Raw genomic sequence first — 24,811 nt, forward strand, 5'->3', positions numbered from 1 at the left:
GGGCCTCCTTATTACACTAATCCAGTATAGCATTACAATAGAATCAAAAAATTATGCTATTGTCCCTAACATGCGCCATGTTGCGCCGTATTGTTAATACAGCGCTACCATGGTGGTGTTAGGGGACGCAAGGGGGCCGCAAGAAAAGTGCCACATCACTAGTGATGCACCACTTTCTTGTAAATATGGCCCATGGTGTGGCCCCTCCCTTTTTATTGATGATGGGATGGGGTCCCCAAAGCCTTTTAAAGGCTCGGGAGTGGGGCAGTGTGGCCCATACCCTTAAAGTAGACCTTGGGCCCAAGGAGAGGGGTCCCGGTGACCAAATATGGCCTCAGGAGAGGGGAAAGGAGGATAGGGTACCCAGTACCGAAAGTGGCTGGGGTAGGGGAGCTGCACAACCCCTCCCCTTATAATATAACTTGGGCTCTGTGGGATGGGGTCTCCAGGGGCTGAAAATAGCCTAAGCAATACTCTGGGCCCCAGAGGATGGGGTACTCAAAGCTGTAAACGGCCTGGGGAGAAATAGACAGATAGACAGATAGACAGATAGATAGATAGATAGATAGATAGATAGATAGATAGATAGATAGATAGATAGACAGATAGATAGATAGATAGATAGATAGACAGACAGATAGATAGATAGATAGACAGATAGATAGATAGATAGATAGATAGATAGATAGATAGATAGATAGATAGATAGATAGATAGATAGATAGATAGATAGATAGATAGATAGATAGATAGATAGATAGATAGATAGATAGATAGATAGAGTCACTCTGGTCAGATTCAGACAGTCGATGTAGCATAAGTAGGGACTGTCAGCTATTTATGTTGCGATACTTACCAGCGTCGCCTGAGATTTCGTACGTTCTGCGTAAGCGCTCTTCTCTTGCTTGTAACATCTGAAAAGAAGATTTGATTGCCGCTAGACTTTGCATGATTTGGAAACCTAAAAGAACACAAATTAATAATTATTCATAATTATGTATCTTCAGCGAGTATTTTGCCAAGTTATAGTCTCACAAATATCATAAAACACAAATTTAACGTAAAAAATATTGTGGGACAGATTACACAAAGTAAGAATATAATTTGTTTTCAGTCCTTTGTTTATAGCATTTAAAACATAATCTAACATATATCATTGTTTTTATTTAGTTGAGATTTATTAAATTTTGTAAGTTGTTAGGATTATGTATATTTATTTTGTGGTTTTTCACATGTTGTGCTCATGAGGGAATAGAGTGAGATGTGTCTTTTAAACATTTAGCTTTTTTGTATAATTTAGTATTTGTTGTAGTTTGTTAATCAGATAATTTAAATGCATTTTAGCTGTTTAACACATAGGGGGTCATTACGACCTGACCGCTGGGCGGCCGCCAATGCGGCCACACTCCAGCCACGGCCATCAGGAGATCCCCGCTGTGCCTGCGGGCGGAAACCAGGTGGGGATCTCGGCTGCAACACAGGAGCTGACTCCAAATGGAGCCAGCGGTGTTGCGGCCGTGCGACGGGTGCAGTTGCACCCGTCATGCTTTTCACTGTCTGCATAGCAGACAGTGAAAAGCTGCACGGGGCCGTGGCGGGGCAGTGGCGTGGGCAGTGCAGGGGCCCCCAGGGGCCTTCGATTCCCCTTTCCGCCAGCCTTTTCATGGCGCTTTGCACCTGGCGGTCTGCAGGCTGGTGGGAGGGGGACTCGTAATCCCCTAGGCAGCGCTGCAAGCAGTGCTGCCCTGGAGGATTACTCCCGCCGGGACTAAAGTGGCGGGAAACTGCTGGTCCCGGGGGTGCTACCGCGGCACTTCCGCCACAGTCGTAATACCAGGGATTTCACCGCCAGCCTGCTGGTGGTGAAATCCACTAAAACAACCCTGGTGGTCCAAGACCGCCAGGGCAGTATTGAGGGCCATAATGTTTTATTAGTAAAATAATTAAATAATTGATTGTGTTAGTTATTTAATTTTGGAATAAATTGGATGCAAATTAATAGTGCTATATTTAAAGCTTTCTGTATAATAATTAATTTTATATTTTTTTATTATGTGTTTTGTTAATTTTTCTTTCATTAATGTAATATGTTTTTTGGGACTGTTGACATCTAGGGCACTTTAGTGGGAAGTAATTTTTTACATTTTAATTGATTTAATTTTATAATATTTTTGTTTACAAATTTATATGTGAATTCCTTGTCTCTTATTTTTGATGGTATATAAATTATATCATGTCCAACTACGTATATATTTATAGGAATGTATGTTGTATACTTTATGTTCATTTATTTTATTTATATATATTTAATTTCTTTTGTATTAATTTAAGATGGGGAATATGAAATGCCTCTTTTGTTTTGCTGTTTTGCTACCCATGTTATTGTTCTCTCTCTCTACTATGCTGCCTGTTTTGTTTTGCTGTTCCGCTGCCCATAATATTGCTTCTGGCTATTCTGCTGCCTGTTTTCTGCTGTCTATTTTACTGTTTTGCTGCCCATTTTTCTCTTGCTCTCAATTCCTCATTGCAGTGTTTTTCAGTAGAATTTTATCATTCATTGTTTTTCCCCCTTGATGCACCTTGCGATGGTCTTTTTCTGCTGTTTCCTCCCCGCTTCCTGTCTGTCTCGCCCACTACCACCCAGTGTCCCTCCCTCCTCCGTCCTCCCAGGATCTACTTAATAGTGGACACGTGCAAGGGGCGTGCTGCCGGCGGGCCAAAGGCAAACCCGTCTTCACCTGTCTGTGCTGGAATTGCACCCAGAACCAGGAATCCTGGTTCTCCCGCCACACACAGATACACAACTGCTGAGCTCGGAGCCCTGGATACCAGACTCCGCAACAACAACTGCTGCTCCCCTTCACGATGAACAGTAGGACCTTCTTGCCGGCGCTGTCTCTTCTCCTGCACTACCAAAGCACCTGCACACATGACAACCACCAACACACGAACCACACCTACCATGGTCGCTTCACTGTCACCTGCTCAACGCACGTTCACTATGCAAACACGACACTGAGATTTGGGACACCATCCTCACCCTCGATGTCGTCATCCTCACTGAAACCTGAATGAGGCCTGCAGCCACTCCCAACATCGCCTCAGCAACATCAACTGCCTAAAAAATAGTACACGATGACCGCATCAACAAACACGGAGGTGAAATCTCCATTATCCACAAAGAAACTATCCAATGCACTACCGCCACAGACAACATCATCCCGATCATGGAAAACCTCAACTTTCAGTTCCGAACTGAAGCCAAAACCACCATAAGAGGCACAGTCGCTGTAGGAGGCTGGCCTGGTTTGCAGTGGGTACCTATGATACTTACATTGTATACCAGATCCAGTTATCCCTTATTAGTGAAATGTAGGCAGTGTCTAGAAGCCAGGCTCTCTAGGGGTGGCTGAGCAGCCATGGCTTATCTACAAAACATGCAAACCTCATGAAATACCACTGTAGCCACACAGTACTCACACACATGAAAGAAAACACTCAGGGGGTCATTACGACCTCAGCGGTCTTTTCGCAAGACCGCTGAGGTGCCGCCGTGCTGAAGACCGCCAGTGGTGGCAGTCTTCCGCGCCACGTATTATGACCCCTGGCAGCCCGCCGTCCTTTTTCATACGGAAAGCCGCCAGCAGACATACTGGCAGACGGCGGGAAAGTGGAGGTTGCTCCACCGCCACATCAACAGAACACCGCCCACTGAATCACGTCCCATGATTCGGTGTGGCGGTGTTCTGGTGACGGTGTTCTGGTGACGGAGCTGCCCCCATGGATCCCGTCCCCTCCCGGAGGATCAACGGACAAGGTAAGTAGATCGTCCGTTAGGGAAGGGGGTGAGGGGGTGTTGTGTGTTGTGTGCGTGCATGGGGGTGTGCGTGTTAGAGTGTAGAGGGGGTGAGTGAGTGAGTGTATGCGTGCAGGGGGGTGTTGTGTGTATGGGAAATGTGTGCGGGTCAGACAGTGTGCATGTCTGTTTGTAGGTGTGTGGGTATGTGTTGTCGGGGTGTATGTGTGTGTGTAGGGGTGTGTATATGTGCATGTTGGGGGTGTGTGCATGTAGGGGTGTTTATATGTGCATGTTCAGGGTCGGGGTGGGGAGGGGGGTTGTACCACCTTTGGGGGGTGGCAGGGGCTTGGGGGGAGTGGGGGGAGGATTCGTGGGGGGTAGCGGGGTGGGGGAGACCCCTATCAGTGCCAGGATAGTGCCTACTGCCACGGATCCCATGGTGGTTCCCAACCACCCGAGATCCATGGCGGTATGCAGGGTCCTGATACCGTTGGCGGTCAAGTGACGACCGCCGGGCTGGAGACCGCAATCTCCAGCCCAGCGGTCTTCACCGCCATGGCGGTCGGAATGGTGAAGTGGAGGATGACTGCGGCGGTAACCGCCACGGTCATAATTCTATTTTTTTTGTCGCCGGCCTGTTTGCGGTCTTACCGCCGCTTTACCACCGACCGCCAGGGTCGTAATGACCCCCTCAGTGCCACAAAAATAAAGCTACTTTATTTTGGTGACACAAATACCAAAAATACATGGAGACTATACTCCCTTAGGAGGTAAGTAATAAACAAATTATATGCACTATGCAGAAATAAGCATACAAACAGTTAAAAACAGTGCAATTAGTGACAGTCACAATAGTTAGAATTGGGACTTGAGGGAACATAAACCATACACTAAGAAAGTGGAATGCAAATGTTGGTTTCCCACCTAGGCAAGTGTAGTGTGTAGAGGAGCGCTGGGAGTACTAGAAAACCCCAAAGGTAAGTAATAAAACCCACCCCAGAGCCCAGGAGAGCAGGAGTAAAACACTGTAACTTTCCTAGAACACATACAGAAACGGAAAATAAAATTATGCAAGAACCAGAAGAGACTGCAAGACACGAATAGTGGATTCCTAGACCTAAGGACCTGTGGAAGAAGGGGACCAAGTCAAGAAGCACAGAAGAGTCCAGGGAGAACAGGAGCCCCAGATGAAGGTGCAAAAGAGGAACCACTGGTGAAGACGAACAGTCAGTATTGCACCCAAGAAGACAGAGTCGGGTTCCTGGTTGGTGCAAGTGATGTCCCATGCTTGATGGAGGATTGTAGTCTGGTTTGCGCCACTGGTGTCCACCAACAAGCCTTGGCACACGCAAAGCTCGTGGTTAGCGGAAAATGGTGCTACCCGGGATCAGGAGGGACCTGGTGGACTCTACCCAGGAGAGGGAGTCAGAGGTGGCTCTCGGCAACTCAGAGAGCCCAGAGAAGACCAGCCAGCATGCACAGGAGCCCCACAGCTGTGGGACGCCGCCGGAGAACCACTCAGGAAGATGTCAATCGCATTATAGAGTGCTGTGGGCCGGAGCTGCACGATACACAAAGAACTTCATGAAAGGATGCCAACAATCCTTGGCAAGTGCAAAACACACAGTGCACAGGGGTACTGTCTAGCGTGGGGAGGCAAGCTCTTACCTCCACCAAAGTTGGACAGTAGGACATCAGGACCATTGGGACCACTTCAGTCCACCACCCGTGATGCAGGATCCATGCAGCTCAGCAGGAGAGGGGATCCACGCAGCCGTTCGTTGTTGTAGTAGGTGCTTGCTGAAGCAGGGGAGTGACTCCTTCACCCCAAGGGAGATTCCTTTGCTCTTCTGGTGCAGGCTGAAGACAAACTGTCCTCAGAGGATGCACGACCGGGAAACAGTTGCTGTTGCTGGCAGGAGCTGAAGATACAATGTTGCAGAAGGCATCTTGCTTCTTTGTTGCAGTTTGTAAAGTTTCTGGAGGGTCCAGATGCAGTTTATTAGATGAGAAGTTGAAGTGGAGGATGCAGAGTATTACTGGTGGAGTCTTGCAAATCCGAATCTGAAGAACCACTCAAAGGAGAAACCCTAAATAGCCCTGAAAGGGGGATTGGTCACCTAACCAGGTAAGCACCAATCAGGGGAGGGCTCTTACGTCACCTGCTGGCACTGGCCACTCAGATGCTCCCAGAGTTCCCTGTCAACTTAGAATCCAACATGGCAAAACCCAGGGACCCTATGGAGGAGCTCTGAGCACCACCCCTGGGGTGGTGATGGACAGGGGAGTGGTCACTTTCCTTTCCTTTGTCCAGTTTCATGCCAGAGCAGGGACTGGGGGTCCCTGAACTGATGTAGACAGGATTATGCAAGGAGGGCACTATCTGTGCCCATCAAAGCATTTTCAGTGGCTTGGAGAGGCTACCCCTCCCAAGCCTGTAACACCTATTTCCAAAGGGAGAGGGTGTAACACCCCTCTCCCAAAGGAAAACCTTTGTTATGCCTTCCTGGGCTCGAGCTCTTCAAGCAACAGGAGGGCAGAAACCTGTCAGTGATGTGGCAGCAGGTGGGGCTGCCTGGAAAACCTCTGAAGGGTGTAATGGCAATACTGGTGGTCCTCTAAGGAGCCCCCAGAGTGCACGGGATCACACAACCAATGCATGCAAAAGCGTTGGGGTATGATTCCAACATGTTTGATACCAAACATGCCTATGTTCGGAGTTACCCTTATGTAGCTGGATATAAGTAGTGACCTATCTCCATACATGTGTAAAATGGCATCCCCGCCCTCACGAAGTCCGGGCAAATGGTCCTGGAGGTCGTGGGGGTACCTCTCCTAGTACAGGGGTACCCTCACACAGAGGTACTCTGCACCCTGCCCTCTGGGCTGGAGGGCCTGCTATAGGAGTGACTTATAAGTGACCTGGTGCAGTGTAAATGGCAGTGAAAGGGTGCATGCACCTTTTCACACAGGCTGCAATGGCAGTCCTTCAGAAGCCTTTGCATGGGCTCTCTATGGGTGGCAAAATATATGCTTCAGCCAATAGGGATTCGAGCCGGCCAAACATACATGTGCAGTAGGATTTCTCCAGCCCAACAACACAGTTGGCGGGCTGGAGATGGTAGACACAGGCCTGTGCCTGCAGTGCAGGAGAGGAGCAGCGCAGCAGCAGCAGAGAAGCAGGTAAGTGATTGTTTTGATTTTTTTTGTATTAATTTGCCTCCCCCTCTGTGCCCACCGCAGCCCCCTGCATAACCCCACCCCAACAAAGCCTGAATTCATCACCCTACTCGCCTTCGACTCCAAACACTACTTCTTCCTTGGAAACCTCAACTTTCACCTTGAAGACCTCAATGACGTCAACAACACCAACCTCATCAAAAGCATTAACAACATCGGACTCACCCAACTAGTCACTGACCCCACACACTACGCAGAACACACCCTCGACCCCATCTTTGCGGCCAGCGACTGACTCAAGTACAGCCATTATCACTGAGCTCACCTGGACAGACCACGTCATCATCCACTTCTCCACTACAGGATGCCCGGATACAACCACCAAGCCCCCTCCAAGATTTAATGCTGCTACTGGAACAAAGTATCAGAAAGCCAGTTGCCCACACCCTCAATACATCCAACTCTGACACTTCAACCAGCCTAGATCAGGCCATCAAGAACTTCTCAGCCTTCATCAGTGATTGCTCCGACAGAGCCACCTCGATCACACACACCAAACTGATCCCCAAAGCAGGTCGGCTGGTACTCCACAGGACTGAGAGCCAAGAAAACACAAATGTAAGCGATTGGAAAACAAATGGAGCTCCAGCAAAGAACATACTTCTGAACCGCCTTCAGTGCATCCCTCAAGCAATACCACTGCTCCTGAAGGAGACATAAAAAGTGCTATAGCCAACCGCATCAAAGCCAGTGCTAACCACAGCAAAGAATTTTTCAACATCTTCCCCAACCCTGTGGCCTCTGACAAGATCATCACACCTCTCAAGAACTCACCATAAAGAACCAGATCAACACAGTCTCTTCCACCTGCTTCTTCACTCTTCACATGCTTCACAATATCTTCAAATGGATCCCCGTCAACATTAGACTAAAGACCTGGCTGTTCAACTGATCCCCCCGGAAGCCACATAACTCGCAGCACCTGCGTACCTTCACAGGTGATTAACTGCGCTTTACAAATCCAAATTGAATTGAAATTGAATTGAATTGAATCTCAGCCTTCTAAAATATCACATTTACCTTTCTCTTGCCTGTGCAGGAGTGGGAATAGTAGTTCTGATCAACCCAAAATCCAAGACTTCCCCTACTGTTTCTTATATTGAAGTGGAAAATTGTAAGTGTAGCCTCCTTCAAGTCCAATACTTTCCCTACTGTTGCTCAGGTCTGAGTGGGAATAGTAAGTCTGACCTCTCCAGAGTTGAACACTTTCCCTATTGTTGTTTAACCCCTTCACTGCCAGGCCTTTTCCCCCTCCTGGGCGAGCCTTTTTTTGGCTATTTGGGGCAGTTCGCACTTAGGACCTCATATCTTTTTGTTCACAAAAGCTACCCACGCCAAATTTGCGTCCTTTTTTTCCAGCATCCTAGGGATTCTAGAGGTACCCAGACTTTGTGGGTTCCCTGACGGAGACCAAGAAATTAGCCAAAATACAGTGAATTTTTTATTTTTTTTTAAATGGGGAAAAAGGGCGGTAGAAGGCAGCTCGTGTTATTTTTCCCTGAAAATGGCACCAACAAAGGGTTTGTGGTGGCAAGATCACCATCTTCCCAGCTTTCAGGAACAGGCAGACTTGAATTGGAAATCCCAACTTTTCAATAAAATTTTGACATTTTACTGGGACATACCCCATTTATACTATTTTTTGTGCTTTCAGCCTACTTCCAGTTAGTGACCAAAATTGGTGAGAAACCGATGCTGGATCCCAGAAGACTAAACATTTCTGAAATTCTGAATTCAGCAAGGGGTCATTTGTGTAGATCCTACAAGTGTTTCCTACAGAAAATAACAGCTGAAGTGAAAAAAATATTGAAATTGAGGTAAAAAAACAGCAATTTTTCTCCACGTTTTACTCTGTAACTTTTTCCTGCGATGCCAGATTGTTTAAAGCAATATACCGTTACGTCAGCTGGACTCTTCTGGTTGCGGGGATATATAGGGCTTGTAGGTTCAACAAGAACTCTAGGTACCCAGAGCCAATAAATGAGCTGCACCTTGCAAATGGGTTTTTATTCTATACCGAGTATACAGCAATTCATTTGCTGAAATATAAAAAGTGAAAAATAGGTATCAAGAAAACCTTTGTATTTCCAAAATGGCCACAAAATAAGGAGTTGAGAAGCAGTGGTTATTTGCACATCTCTGAATTCCGGGGTGCCCATACTAGCATGTGAATTACAGGGCATTTCTAACATAGATGTCTTTTTTTACACACTGCCTTACATTTGGAAGGAAAAAATGTAGAGAAAGACAAGGGGCAATAACACTTGTTTTGCTATTCTGTGTTCCCCCAAGTCTCCCGATAAAAATGGTACCTCACTTGTGTGGGGAGGCCTAGCGCCCACAAAAGGAAATGGCTCAAAACACAATGTGGACACATCACATTTTTCACAGAAAACAGAGGTATTTTTTGCAAAGTGCCTACCTGTGGATTTGTCCTCTAGCTCAGTCGGCACCTGGGGAAACCTAGCAAACCAGTGCATTTTTTAAAACTAGACACCTAGGGGAATCCAAGATGTGGTGACTTGTGAGGATGTGACCAGGTTCTGTTACCCAGAATCCTTTGCAAACCTCAAAATTTGACCAAAAAAACACTTTTTCCTCTCATTTCGGTGACAGAAAGTTCTGGAATCTGAGAGGAGCCACAAATTTCCTTCCACCCAGTGTTCCACCAAGTCTCCCGATAAAAATGGTACCTCACTTGTGTGGGTAGGCCTACCGCCTACGAAAGGAAATGGCCCAAAACACAACGTGGACACATCACATTTTTTCACAGAAAACAGAGATGTTTTTTACAAAGTGCCTACCTGTGGATTTTGACCTCTAGCTCAGCCGGCCCCAGGGGAGGGCAGAAATGACCTAAAATAAATGTGCCCCCCAACCCCCCCGGGGAGCGACCCTTGCCTATGGGGTCGCTCCCCCGTGTGACATTGGCGCAAAAAAAAAAGATCCCCGGTGCCTAGTGGTTTCTGCCCCCCATGGGGACAGATTGACCTAAAATCAGCCGATTTGAACCCAAGGGGGGCAGAAATGGTCTAAATACAATTTGCCCCCCAGGGGAGCGACCCATCTCTAAAAAAAAAAAAAAAAAAAACACACAAAAAAAATTGCCATGGCGCCTAGAGGTTTCTGCCCCCCCACGGGTAGATCGGCCTAATAACAATAGGCCGATCTGCCCCCAGGGGGGGCAGAAATGGCCTAAAATAAATTTGCCCCCTAACCCCCTGGGGAGTGACCCTTGCGTGACGGCGCAAAAAAAAGATCCCTGGTGCCTAGTGGTTTCTGCCCTCCTTGGGGGCAGATTGACCTAAAATCGTCTGATCTGCCCCCAAAGCGGGCAGAAATGGCCTAAATACAATTTGCCCCTACAGAGGAGCGACTCTTGCCTAAGGGGTCACTCGCCATCTGTAAAACTACAACAAAATATCACTGGTGCCTAGTGGTTTCTGGCCTAAAATAAATTTGCCCCCCAGGGGAACGACCCTTGCGTGAAATTCACGAGAAAAAAAACCTCCCTGGTGTCTAGTGGTTTCTGTCTCCCTTGGGGGCAGATTGGCCTCATAAAAATAGGCCGAAATGGCCTAAATATAATTTGCCGCCTATGGGAGCGACCCTTTCCTAAGGGGTCGCTCCCCACCTCTAAAATCAAAAAGAAAACAAAAACAAAACAAACAAAAAAAATGTATCCCTAGTGCCTAGAGGTTTCTGCCCCCCCGGGGGCAGAAAAGGCCTTAAAAAAAATGCCCCGTGGGAGCGACCCTTGCCCAAGGGGTCGCTCCCCTCATGCCAGTTTCATTTAAAAAAATAAATCCCTGGTGTCTAGTGGGCGTTTCAAATGCCAGATTGCTTTACAATCCGGCTTTTGAAACGCAGAGAGAGACTTCAAAGGGAAGGAAATTACTTTCCTTCCCTTTGAAGCCTCTCTGGCCTCCCCCACGTGATCGGAAGAGAAATGATCGGGCTGGAAGCTGAGCCTCCAGTGCGATGGGAGGAGGCCTCCTTCCATCCCTGCCTTGGGGGGGGGTGGAGGAGAAAACCCCACAGAGGGAGCGCTAGCGCTCCCTCTGGGCTCTGTGCACAGGATGTAATGGTTACGTCCTGGGCACACGAGCACTGTGCCTCAGGACGTTACCATTACATCCTGGGCACAGAAGGGGCTATGTTGCTGTGGAACTTATACATGTAACCCGTTCAAAGTCCAACATTTTCCCTACTGTTGCTTATGTTGGAGTGTGAATAGGAAATTTGACCCTTCCAATGTCCGATACTTTCCCTATTGTTCCTCAAGTTCAAGTGGAAATAGTACATTTGACCCCTCAAGAGGTAGGCATTTGCTTTACTGTTGCTTAAGTCTGTTTCTTTCCCTGATGTTGATCAGGTTGGAGTTGGAGTCAGAGTATTAAATTTGACCAATCCAAATCCCATTTATTAATTCGATTTTTTTGGGTTTTAATACATTATTTTCTTTAATTTTAAAAGGCAATTTAAGTTTTTAATTATTTTTGTGGCAATATTTTTTTATTAATGTATTATTTATTTTAATTTTACTATTGTTTTTTAAAAAAAAGAATGCATTGTGTTTGTAATTATAATTATTTTTATTCGTTTTTTTATGTATGATTAAATAATAATACATTTTTTTATATATTTAGCATTTTTTAAAAATTTTAAAGTACATTTATTTTATGTTTGTAAGTTATTCTTTATTTAAATTGTTTTTATGTTATGAGCACACATAGGCCCTCAATATGATCACTGCGGTTCAGACTGCCATGCCGGCAGCAGCGGTAAATAACGCCAACGGCATGGCGGTCTAACCGCCATAATATGAACACAGGGAGGGCCCTCCGCCACCACCAGGCTACCGCCGACAGGCAGCCTGACGATGGCAGATATCATTATCCGACAGGGCAGCGCTGCAAGGAGCGATACCCTCTGGATAATGAACCCTGTTTCCTACAAGCAGTGATCTGTGTGACGGGTGCTGCTGCACCCGTGGCACTGAGGCATTGACGACGGCTCCATGTGGAAACACTGTTTCCGCCCGCCGGCCCAGCAGAATGTTTGTAATTCGGCCGGTGGCGTCTCAAGGGGGCTGGCGGTCTATGAAAAGACCGCCAGCATGAACACAGTGGGGTTTCCCGCCGTGTTCATAATGAGCCCCATAATTATTGTAATATTATTTTTGAAGATAATAGATGCTTTAAAGTTGACATAGTATTTAATGGATAAAATTCAATACACTTACCTCTTTTTGACAATATAGTGGTCATCTATGTTTTTGTTGTCGATATTTTTGATTATGCATATCAAGTATGTATAGTCTCAATTTGTTTCCTCAATATTTTCTGATGATATTACATCTATTTTAGCAGGTGAGTTTTCATTATACAACTGGCACATCCAGGATTTTCTTTGCACCCAAAATGCAGGCTTGAGCTAAAAGCTCGGTCTGCTGTTCCATTGTTATGTACGTTGCTAGAATCTAGTTTTGAAAAACAGGAGTGCTCATGTATTTATTTATTTAGTTAGTTAATTAGTGATGGATCTGACATAATTGGCACGGTTTTCCCCCAACTTTTTGCCTTTCATCTGCTGACTTTGGGCCAGATGTATCATCATCCCGGTTTGCATTTCCTAAATAGCGATTTAAAAAAAAACGCTATTTAAGAAGTGCAAAATGGGATGAATGAATGAAATTGCAATTCGGTAATAGTGATTTCTTAAAAGTCACAATCGCTATTACTGAATCACAATTAGGGAATGGGACTCCATTCATCCCTAGGTGCGAATGGTTTTGCATTACCTAATTTGTGAATTCCTTTTAGGAATTCACAAATTAGGTAATGCAAACCCCAGGGTGCTGGGGGCCCAAGGCTCCCTTTGATGCACCCCAAAAAAATATTTGTGGACATGTAAAGTGCACATAAGCCCACGGGGCATGTGTGTGCTACATGTCGTTTTTAAAAATGCATTTCTAATGCATTTTTAAAAATTGCAGATGGTTACCACCAAATTGGATTTGGCGATAATTGCATTTCCCAAATGCCCAATTAGCATTTAGGAAATGCTTGATACATGTGTTTTGGAAATCACAAATAGGAATTCCCTATTTGCGATTTCCTATTTAGACAATCCCAATTTGCGATTCCCTAAATGGAGTCGCAATTTCAAGGAATCGCTATTTTAGCGATTCCTTGAAATTGCACTGAGAATGCCTTTCATAAATCTTGAAAGGCATTTTTGCATTCGCAAACAGTCGAATTTTGCAAATCGCACCGTTTGCGAATGCAAAAAGCTTTGATACTTCTGGCCCTTCGTTTTTTCTGGCTTTAGGGCTTTAGGACGCTAGGACTCTGCACACTGTACCACTGCTAGCCAGTGCTTGAGTGCTTGTGCTCTCTCCTTCAAACATGGGAACATTGGTTACGCCCAATTGGCACATTTAATTGACTTGTAAGTCCCTAGTACAGTGGTACTACATCTACCCAGCACCTGTCAATTAAAAGCTACTAGTGGGCCTGCAGCACTTATTGTGCCAACTATTTAGGTAGCCTTCTAAACATGTCTCAGGCCTGGCAGTGCAGCCTGTGTGTGCAGTTTAAACTGCCATTCACAATTCTGAAAATGCCATTTTTAGAAAGTTGGCATTCCCATGTCCTAGCCATGTGGTGCCTGCAGCCTGTATCCTGGGTCACATGACAAGGTGTAGCTTGCAGCTGGACTTTGTGTATTGCTCCTAATCAGTGAGACAAAGGGGGAATAGATACTGGCAGGATGGACCATTTCTAACTTGATTGGGAGGAGCTGGCACCTACCACACTTGCACATCACAAAGACCCTGCCTGAGCGCACTCACAAAAGGGTTTGACACTAGTCTTTTGTATCCCCAGACAAGCTGGGGCCAGGGCAGAGAGGCAGAAAAATGCAAACACCTACTAAGCTAGAAACCTCCAGAACCTTCTCCTACTTCATAGCTGACACCACATATAAATATCGGACCATCAGATCTAACTCCACAGTGCACCTCTGGACCTGTGGAAGACTCAGAAGGACTGCTGTGCTGCTCTGCTGAAAAAGGACTGCTATTCTGATGCCCGCTGCCAGCTGCCCGCTGCCTAAGTGGAAAGTACTAGACCTGCATCTTGAACCCAGGAGCACCAGAATGAATCCAACGGGTAGCTGGCTGGCCTCCTCATCAAAGCCTCAGGGACAGAAAAGGCTCCAACCACCTTGAACCTAGCACCTGGCCTGTGCCTGCTGTGACTTGCCCCCAAGTGGTGCCACACCTGTCCTAGACCCTTGGAAGTGAGCCTGAATATGCTCTGCCAGAGCAAATGCGGTTATCTGAGCAGAACTGATGCAGTGCGATGCATCGCAGCTGCATAGGAACTGACGTTGCGTTGCACATCCTCAAAGCAGGACCTTGCATCACAACCCGCAGCTTCCTCTGATATTTCCAGTTCTACTGACTGGATTTTTTTCATTTGTCTCAAATAATTTCCAATCATTTATTAAAATATGCTTTCTAAATTGGTGTGAGTTGTTCTTGTGTTGTGTTTTCACTTTATTACTGTTTGAGGTACTGTCTGGAGTACAACTATAAGCAATCAAGACTGCTTGTAGAAAGTAGCTATGGCATGGAAGGGTTGGGTAAGAAGAGTCATGGCAGTGGTGTGTAAGTCCAGAGAAAGGGATGGGCTCCCAAGAAGGTCTGGACAGAATGCTGGACGGTTTCTATTGAAGACTACCCCGTAAACAACTGGGACATCTCACATATTTGGGAAATGTTTGCTTTCTTAGAAATCTTGGTAAAGGGGAACATTGGCCATTCTTACGATAGTACCTCAAACAGTGATTCCCCCATGCCAACTCAGGTCCTAATATACTGTCACCTCAGGGTACCGTACTTCAACTGATGCCTTGCGATTCTGAAGTCTTGTCCATGGCTATGATGAGAGTGAGAATTACCATGATGGCAAAACTTTGATAACTGCAACCCAACTTCCATTCTTGGTATTGTTAAATGAGGCTTTGCAATAGCCAAAGCTGCAGTTCACGGGAACAGCATAACAGTTTAATAATGCTAGCACGCTCATAGTTCTAACTGTAGCATCCAGGTGCCACACTAATTAATGAGTATTATGCAGGTATGTTCTTTCATTCCTTCATATCTTTGCCCTTCAACTGACTAAATATCTGACCTCAGAATCCCTCAGACATAAAGAAACATTCTATTCCCAATGTCCGTGCTCTAATCATTAATGGGTATATATTACAATATCACATTGCCCCCCCTTTTTAAAATAAAAAAATAACAAAACAGAAAAAAACACCCCCCCAAAAAACATTACTTAAAGCTAAATATAACTAATAACTTACTCATTTTCCTATTAACAATGTTCAATCATGCTTTGAGATGTTCTCATTACTCTTGTTGTCTTTATGAGATAATTTCCAGTCAAATCAGGAAAACCTCCTTGATAACATTCAAGCCCTCATTACAACCCTGGCGGTCGGTGTAGAAGTGGTGGAAATACCGCCAACAGGCCAGCAGAAAAAAAATGGGATTACAAGCATGGCGGTTACCGCCATGCAAAACCACCACTTCTATACTGCGACGCCAGGGTGGGAACGACTGCTGGGCTGGAGACTTCAGTCATGATGGCAGCAGTCATGATACGATATGCGGGTGACCGGCACCACTGGCGGTCTTCAGCCCGGAGTAACCTCGGCGGTATTTTAAAAAGACCGCTGAGGTTAAAATGAGGGCCTCAGTGTCTTAAATGAACCTCCTTCTTCAACGTTATGGCCCTCATTACGACCCTGGGGGTCTTAAGACAGCCAGGGTCGTGGTAGCAGTCGGACCGCCGCCGATGTGACAGTTCAACAGCCACATTATGACCGCAGCGGTAGCGTCGCGGTCGGACCACCAGCACCGACACTTTACCGCCACAGGACGGACTGGTGGTGCTGGCAGTCCTAATCCACCAGGGCAGAGCTGCAAGCAGCTCTGCCTTGGGGATTATGACTCTTCTCTCCGCCCGCAGTTTCATGGCGGTAGCACCGCCATGAAAAGCCTGGTGGAGACAGGGTGTAGGGGGCCTCAGAGGGGCCCCTGCACAGCCCATGCATTTGGCAGGGCCCCCCCGGCCATCACGATGTTCACTGTCTGCTTTGCAGACACAGAACATCACGTTGGGTGCTGGTGCACCCTACGCACTACAGCATTGCTGCCGTCTCTATTATGAGCTGGCGACATTGCTGTAGGCCATTTCCCGCTGGGCCAGCAGGAAACTCATATTGGTGGCCCACGGGAAGGTGCCTGCACTGGCGGCAACCTGCCCACCAGGACTTCGGTGGACGGGCTTTTCTGTCCGCCAAAGTCATAATGACTCCCTCTGTCTCCTCCTTCTTTCATCTTTAGATTTGGCAAGATTAACAGTACTATCTTTAAACTCCAGGTGTTTGAAACTTTTAAAATGAAAAGGATTTATGGTCACAGACCTTGCTTCATTCCGTGTAGTAACCATAAAACCTTTTTCTGTGGTTATAATTGAAGGTTCTGAACCAAAAGAATTATTTGGCTTTCTTGTCTGTTGCTGTCTGACTAAAATTAAATCACCAAGTTCATACTCATGTGATCTAGCCTGTCTTTGTCTGTCAACATAAAGCTTCATCTTCTCCTTTGCAGCTTATCTTGCTTGACAACCTCATCATGACATCCTGGAGCTCTAGGTGCCAGTCCTGGAAAACAACTTTGTCTTGTTTTGATCAAACATAACTCCTGATGGATTTTTACTCTTGAACTGCAAGGAATAATTCTATAATTTCTCAAAACTTGACACAGTGCTTGATTCAACATTACTTGTATTAATTCATCTCTTTGCACTGGTTTTAGCATACTCATACATGTTTCTACAACCCCATTTGCTTTAGGCTAATATGGAGTTATCTTCTTGTGAGTAACTCATCAATTTTCTAATTAATTCTCCATTACATGAAGGGCCATTATCAATTTTTAAAATGTCTGGATTTCTCCAGGTAGAAAATACATCATCCAAAATCTGGAGTATGGCAGAGGCAGATGGTGACATTACTTGTGTAACTATGGCAACCATAAGGTACTAATCTCTACCAAGAAATACGTTTTGTCCTGAATCCAAAGGTCCAATAAAAGCTGCTGCCAGTGTTCAAACTGCCTCAGGCAATACAGACATTTTGAGTTCTTCTGAAAATGTTTTCTTTGCCCTGCAGTGCCATAAAGCACATGCTTGCACAACTTCCTCCCCTCAAATGTCCATATTTGGAAACCACTCTTTCTCATGCAGAAATTGTTTTGTTGCAGTTCCACTTCTACAACTCATGGGCAATGCCAAGCACAGGTCTCTGCAACACTTGAGAAATTACTATTTTTGTTCTTTGTAATGAAATGCCACATGGCGCTGCTTTAAATTCTTCATTTACAGTCTTAAAAGGAATCATGCCATTTTTAGTTACACCTAAAGGAAAAACATATTGCATCAGTCACATGTCTTCTATTCATTTGACATATTCTTTTTACTTCCTTTTTTGATGATTTTCTGAAGGTTCTATTATTTCCTTTTCTGAAATTCATTCTGGAACTGCCGTCTCGATTACAAAACATGTGTACTTCTCTGCAATAGACTTCTGATTATAACTTCCAGCAACTGGATGTCTGGATAAATAATCTGCAGGATTGACCTCCTTCCCCAGATTATGTATTACTTTGAATTTCCCACCTTTCTATACCTGGGGGCATCTTAGCCTTTGGATTGCCATATGTTTACAATGATGCTTTATGATCTGGAATCATGATAAATGGTTTGTCATACAGAAAATGACGGCAGTGTTCACGTGCCCAAACTACAGCCAAACTCTCCCTCTCTGTTTGAGAGCACTCCGTTTCAATGTCCGATAAGCTTTGAGTGCCTATGAAACAACATATCTTTCTGTTTCTTTTCCAGGCTTATGCTGCACAAATATCCCTCCCAATCCTACTGGCCCTTAATCTATTATTAATTCTGCACATAGAGTTGGGTCAAAATAAGCCAAATGCATGGCAGAAAATATATAAATTTTCATTTTTGTAAAAGATTCTTCACATTCTTTATCCCAAAGAAAAGTTCTTCCTTTCTTTGCAAATTCATGTAAAGTTGCACTTGTACTGAGGCTCTTTTCGATCTAAGCTGGTTCTCCATTATAGCTTTGTTTTATACTTTACATTTTACACATTTTAGCTAACATTGCTTTTAGCAGCGACATTTACACACTTAGGCTTCAATGCTTTTATACTAAGAATACATTGTACATGCTGCTTGTCTTTAGGTAGCCTTTCTCTGCATATATTCAGTACATTCCCTACAGGGCTAGGAACACAAGTACAAGATATTGCAGTTCTTGCACTGCCCATTCTGAGACATCTTCTAACACCTAGACATATCATTGCATCAGAGCTGTGCCTCTAACCCAGTGTTGCTTTGATTATATAAACGATGCACTGACCCAGAAGGGTAGCGTGGGAGGCTCCGACTGTGACCGTCCAAATGCTGTGTTTGACATGCAGCTCTGCTGAGGCTGATCTTCCAGTTTGCAGAAAGGATTGCCATTCACACTACAGGCTTATTCCTAATTAAGTTCTTCAGGTATGGGAGAAAGGCTTTCCTCTTAGAATGAGCAAAGGCAGAGGGTACACCCACTATGCTCTCAGTATAGGCTTGGGGTTATGTAGGAATGTCGAGAAATCATTTATAGAATTATTTATTCTCTTTACCATGCTCGTAATGCTGATAATCTTGCTTTGTTTCATCCGCCTAATTATCGCAGCTCCTTGTCTCTATGCAAGACTACGATTGTTTCAATAAATGTATTGAAAACTTATCTTGTATCGCTCTGGTGTTTTTGCCTGGGCATGCATGTGTAATACAACAAAAGGATAAGATCTGTTTCTACAATTCCCTTGGCGATCAGACTGTCATGTTTAAGTTGCCAGAATCACCTTCCACCCTGCCAAGGTCAGGGGTTTGGGTGAGGCACTGTGAGTTAGCAAGGAATTGGGCAGATAGCTTCTGATGGTGAGGAAGGGCTCAGTCCCCACGTTTTAAAGTTCTGTCGTCCTAATACGGAGTCCTATTATCTTAGTAGGAACCATATAATATGGCGCCACCAATATTCTTAGGTCAGGCACTTATTTAACAGGTCTCTTGAGTAGTTTCTCTTGTGTGCCCAAGGTCCCCTATTCACCTTGTATGGAGACGCCCATGATGTTAGGGCTAAATCCTCCTCAGAGACTCAAAAAGAAAAACTATAAAGTATAAAGTGCTTTGGAGAAAGGTGGAACAAAAAGATAGTCGGCCATAGGGTCATGTAATTTATACATTGAGTCACCAACATGTTTAAAATAAAATATAAATACACTTAGGGAATTCACTGGCTGATGAAGTAGTCAAAACTGCAGTTAAGGCTGCCACAGTAGCTGTAATTACTCATTCTCATAGGAGGGTAGATGAAGAAATAACGGCTGCTGCTAATGCTTCGGGCAATGGTACCCCTTTGCCAAATGCATATCTATCAAAATATTCCTTCCACTTAAGTGCCCAAAACATTCCTTTTGCAACAATTCCAGGGGTGGGTGATCGTTTGATACCCAATTAGGACTGCAGGCTATAATTAATTAAAACTGCCCATGAAGGTGTAGCATCTGCCCATGCTTTTGTGGCGGCCACAGCCTCCCTGTTATGAAAATGCTATTGGTGGCATGGTCTATGCAATCAGACAAAACAATATGCCCTTAGTTGTGGCAAATGCCAGCAAATTAAAACTCCACCAATGCACACCCTTCACAGACATCCCTCTTAGTCTCAAACAAACCACTCCAATGCGTGTATCTAGACCATTGTGGACTTTTACATTTGGATGGTGTATTCAAATATGTTCAATTTGCTGTAGGTTCATGCTCCAGATTCCTCTGGCTGTGGCCACAGTGATCAGCTGATGCTCCCAGTGTTATCAAAGATTTGCAAGTCTTTATCGCGACAGATGCAGTAGCTGCAGTCCACTCAGACCAGGGTCCTGCTTTTGCCTCTAATACTTAGAGGGACTCCATGGGAAACCTTGGTGTAGTTCTGCATTATTCCGGTCCACATCATCATGTGGAAAATTCGATTGTGGAGAGGAAAAACCAAGACTTAAAGCAATCCTTGACAGCTAGCGTATTAGGTTCAGGTCGTAGTTGGATACCTCACCTGTAAGGAGTCCAGAGGGCATTAAATAATCTGCCTAGATAATCTTTGGGCAGCCAGACCCCATATGAAGTACTGTTCAGCATTCTGATGTATGTCCCAGATCTTGATGGTCCTGGTGCAGTAGCAGCAGATACACCGGCTGACATAAGTGAACGTTTAGCTGTCTTACAGGAATTCCAAGACTTACAGGATGAGCACTCAAACAAATATTCTGCCACTGAAGTAGGGAAGGAGCAACCAGCACCTTCTGGCTGGATTCCAAAGGTTGAGAATTTGGTTCCAGATAAGATTGAGGTGAAGAAGGAATTTGGCCAATCATCCGTGTACTGGTGTTAGTCCTTGGCGTTCAAGGTACGAGAACTGTGATTTGGCCACCGCTTGCTGGTTGTAAAGACAAATGTTTTGTCTCCATTGATAAAGTAAAAATGCATCATGTGGCCGATCCTTTACATTAGGCCACAAGGACTCCTGGGTAGTTCCCTAACCCCTCTCACTACCCTACAGGAATTAACTCCTCAAGTATTGAATAACACTTTTGTAGACTCCTGTTATAGTAACAAGACTGCTCTATAAGGGGCGCCAGCACCACCGCTTCTGAGTGGCTGAGTCAGTCCGACACTATCTAGGCAGCTGTCGGCCAACCATTTTGGCTAGCTAGCAGAACCTCACCAAAACCTGGAAGAAAAGGTGATTTGTGGCAGCCTGAACATGACATTTGGCGACTTCTCTGGGAAAGTTGTGGTCGACAAGTCCTGCCCCTTTCTCTCATTAGCAAAAGGTCTCAGACACACACAGGCAAAGGAAGAGATGCAGGATGGTTTTCAATACATTTATTGAAAAGACTGCAATCTATGATAAAATATATCTGCTGCAATGTTTTGGGCAATAAAGCATAACAAAATTAGAATGGTGGTGACTAGCGAGAAGAAAATAAACAGTCCAACATGTTGGAATAATATGCATAAGTGAATCCTACCTCGTCTCTAACTCCTAAGCGAGAGCATAGCAGTGGTAGCCCAGTCTGCAAATATTTAGTGCATGAGAGGAGCACCCACCCCCATTACCTGAAGGAAAGGGATCTGCCCGCCGTCTCCAGGGTTGGCTATAGAGACAGGGTCAAGGTCAGCAATGAAATGGCAAACGGCATGGATGGTTTCCTGGCTGGAATGACCTCCTTGTTGTCCCTAGGCCTACTCAGTGTTTTTATAAGAAAACATATTTTTGTTCTGTGAAAAAAGGCCTGCCGTGGGTAGGTGCCTAAGTGTTGGGCTGATTACAAACTCTTGTGGCAACAGTTGCCACAGTTGCTGGCTGGATTGTCATGTACTTTGACACGTCAACCTTGGACAAGGGTACATGGTGAAATATTGTGCACAGAATAATAATAACGGTGCCTTTGTAGGATCACAGAGTTACAGATGATTAGAAAATAAAACATTCCTGCTAAAAATAGGCTAACTAAAAATGAATAAAACACAATAAACACAGGTGTAGGTAAAAGGGCATAGGCCACAGGCCTAGGCTAAGCTCAAATATGTGCGCCCAAGCAGAGCATAAAATAAACCCAACACCAACATTGTTGCCCAAGGGCAGGGAAGGGAGAATTAACTTTTGTTGATTCCAGTTACCACTTCAAATGTAAGAAACACATCAGACGTAAGCCTACAGTTTTCTACTACTACTCAAAGCAAGTTGGCTATGATGAACTATCTTTGGAGGTGTCTACCAGTTCTATTTCACCTGGTGTCGACATTGATGACTTCTATACTGATTCTTCTTATACTTCACTTCATGGTGTATGTGGTTTTCCTTATTGTTTGAGATACACTTATCTGATCCTTCCACAGCCCTACTTGTGGATTACACTTATTACTTTCTCTACTCTTGTGGATTGGGTTGGTGACAGTTTTCTTCTTGCTCATAAATAGCCATCATCTCCCAGGATGTGCTACTGTAGAAATGGTAGCTGAGGTTTTGAAGCACCATTCGTCTTCTCACAAAGTGCAAAGAGGCCTGTAGCTTGTGATCATTTCTGCCATTCCAGTTCCTGATTAAGTTGTTTAGGATATGCTCCCCTATGATATTTTTGGTCTTTCCAGGACTATACAAATTCAACATTTTTTAAGTTGCTATGGATGATGTGATAAACCTAGGTGTTATTTCTGATAAATGGGACATTACAGTAGTTTCTTCAATGTTGTCTGAGCTTGAATGTCATACTCTATTTGAAAGTGAGGATATATACATGAATTCAGTAAATAATGGTGAAATGTTTTGTTATCAACACTATGCACACCATTACCTACATATGGCTAGCACTCCATGTATAGTTTTCAATTATATGCAATGGGAAAACTGCCCGACTCCACCAGTAGGAAGTCCTGACACATATTCAGGCCAATTCACATATTTTTCTAGGCATAATACTTCAGTTCCTGCTTCTTATTCCTTTAAATTAACACCTTCAAAAGCAAGGAAAAATATGATGACCCACATAAAATTAATTTACTCAAATTCATTCATTTTCCAGCTAGCAATTGAAGGCTATGAATATTGGAAAGAAACATTTGAGTTTAAAATCAGTCTGGTGAACAAAATAATGGCGAGTGCAGGGAATAGATACCTTGTTTAAAGTGTGTCTAATTTCAAAACAGATGATTTTTCTGAATGACAGTACAGCAGACCACTTGCATGGGTATACACTTTCAGGCCCTTATAGGAGGTTATTGTGGCCAGTGGACACAAATGATTGTCAGGCTCTTTTTTTTAAACTCTTCACAGGGTTTTGAAGGAAGCAGACCTGACCCTCGTTATATGCAGTCCCAACACTAAGGGGTGGTCACCACTTATAGAGTGGGGAATTATGTCAGCGATGGTTGCAACATTCCACTTTACCTGCAGTAAACAAACACCTCTCTCTCCTCTCCGATGACATGGATTTGCAAGATTTCTTGTTAGGCCCTAGGTTACCACATTTTAAAAGGTTCCTTTATGACCTTTACAATAAAATTTGGAAGCTTTCTAAAATGTAAGCTGATGCTCCTTTTGGGCAAATAGATGCCTTAAACGAGCAGCAGCAATTGATACAAGGCTGTTGTTGTTTCTGTGTTTCAAATAGTGACTTCATGTAATGGTCTGCTATTTCCTCCCGCACATGACATTAGGGTAGCTAGTCTGTGGTCTTCAACTCTGACTTTTAATGTTAATTTCAAAAAGCGGAGCAGGCTAACAACAGTATTGTTTCAGAACAAACGTGGCACTTACATCCGCCCATGAAACATTAAAACTGCAAGTTGCAAGGTTGTCCTAGAATCGCTGTTAAACACCAGTTTTCCCTAAAATTTAAGTGAGTCACATCTTTAATGCTTCTAACACTATGGGCATGGTACACTTTTTTAAGGTGGTTGGGTCTAGCTTTGTCAGCACTTTCCAGACTGTTTTCGGACTGATAGAGGCCCTAATTAAGAGAATGGCGGTAAATGGCACCTACCACCGCAGTGACGGCTGCCAAAAGACTGTCACAGTGGCTAACATCCATCTGCCAAATTATGACCCCAGCCGGATTTCAGCCACAAGAAGGGTGGAAATCCGGCTGGCAGATGGTGTTAAGGTGGCACTACCACCAGCAGTACCAAGCCAGTAGACAGCCGCCAGACTATTATGACATATAATACGGCCTGGCGGTCCCCTGTCCCATTCCCTGCCGGAAGACCCCCTGGATGCAGGTAAGTTGGGGTCCGACAGGGAGGGGGGTGTTGTGTGTGTGTGTGGATGTGTGCATGAATATGTGTGTGTGAGTGAATGCAAGTGTGTGTGTGATGGTGTTTGCGTGGGTGTATGCATGTGTGAGAATGCATGTATGAATGGAAATGTGAATGCGTGTCTGAATGACAGTATGAATGTGTGTACGGATGTGTGTGTGTGTGAATGAATGGATGCATGCATGTATGAATGTGTGTATGTCTGTGTGAGTGAGTGTGTGAATGCGTTGTGTGTGCCTGCGAGTATGCATGTATGGGAGGATTAGAAGGGGGGAGCATGGAAGGAGGGTGGGTGTATGTTGTCTGGGGAGTGTTGGGGGGTGGGCCTGCTACCAGTGACAGAGAAGGAATTCCCTGTCACCGGTAGGGCCTACCGCCATGGTTTTCGTGGCATAATGAACACCACGAAATCCATGGCGGTAGGCAGGGTTAAAATGCTGCCGGAGGTACAGTAGCGGCTTTAGCCAACCCGCCAATGTCATAATGTGGCGGTATGTACCGCCATCCTGTTGCCGGTACTACTGCCACATTTACACCGACCGCTGGGGTCATAATGATCCCCATAATCTTTTATACATCTTTTATACACTCTTTATTTTCAAGTGTATTTGGAGTCATACCACTTTAGTTATTCCTGATTGGTGGTATTTCGGTTCTATTTTTGCTGCTCTTCAATTGAGATACCCGCGAGGCTAATTAGTGATTGAACACTCATTATGCTCTCAGTATAGGCTTGGGGCTATGTAGGA

General features: G+C 44.8%; 1 protein-coding gene across 2 annotated transcripts in view; it reads right to left on the bottom strand.

Moving 5' to 3' along the window:
- The window catches only part of LOC138259072 (CD209 antigen-like protein C), an 82,889-nt gene that overhangs the window by 26,812 nt on the left and 31,266 nt on the right, over positions 1–24,811 (bottom strand). For both annotated transcript variants that reach the window (XM_069206571.1, XM_069206653.1), the window contains one exon: positions 857–961. In XM_069206571.1, the coding sequence (XP_069062672.1) occupies positions 857–961 (105 nt within the window). The remainder of the gene's footprint in view (positions 1–856; positions 962–24,811) is intronic.

Source organism: Pleurodeles waltl, chromosome 1_1 (assembly GCF_031143425.1).
Source record: "Pleurodeles waltl isolate 20211129_DDA chromosome 1_1, aPleWal1.hap1.20221129, whole genome shotgun sequence".
Taxonomy (NCBI): Eukaryota; Metazoa; Chordata; class Amphibia; order Caudata; family Salamandridae; genus Pleurodeles; species Pleurodeles waltl.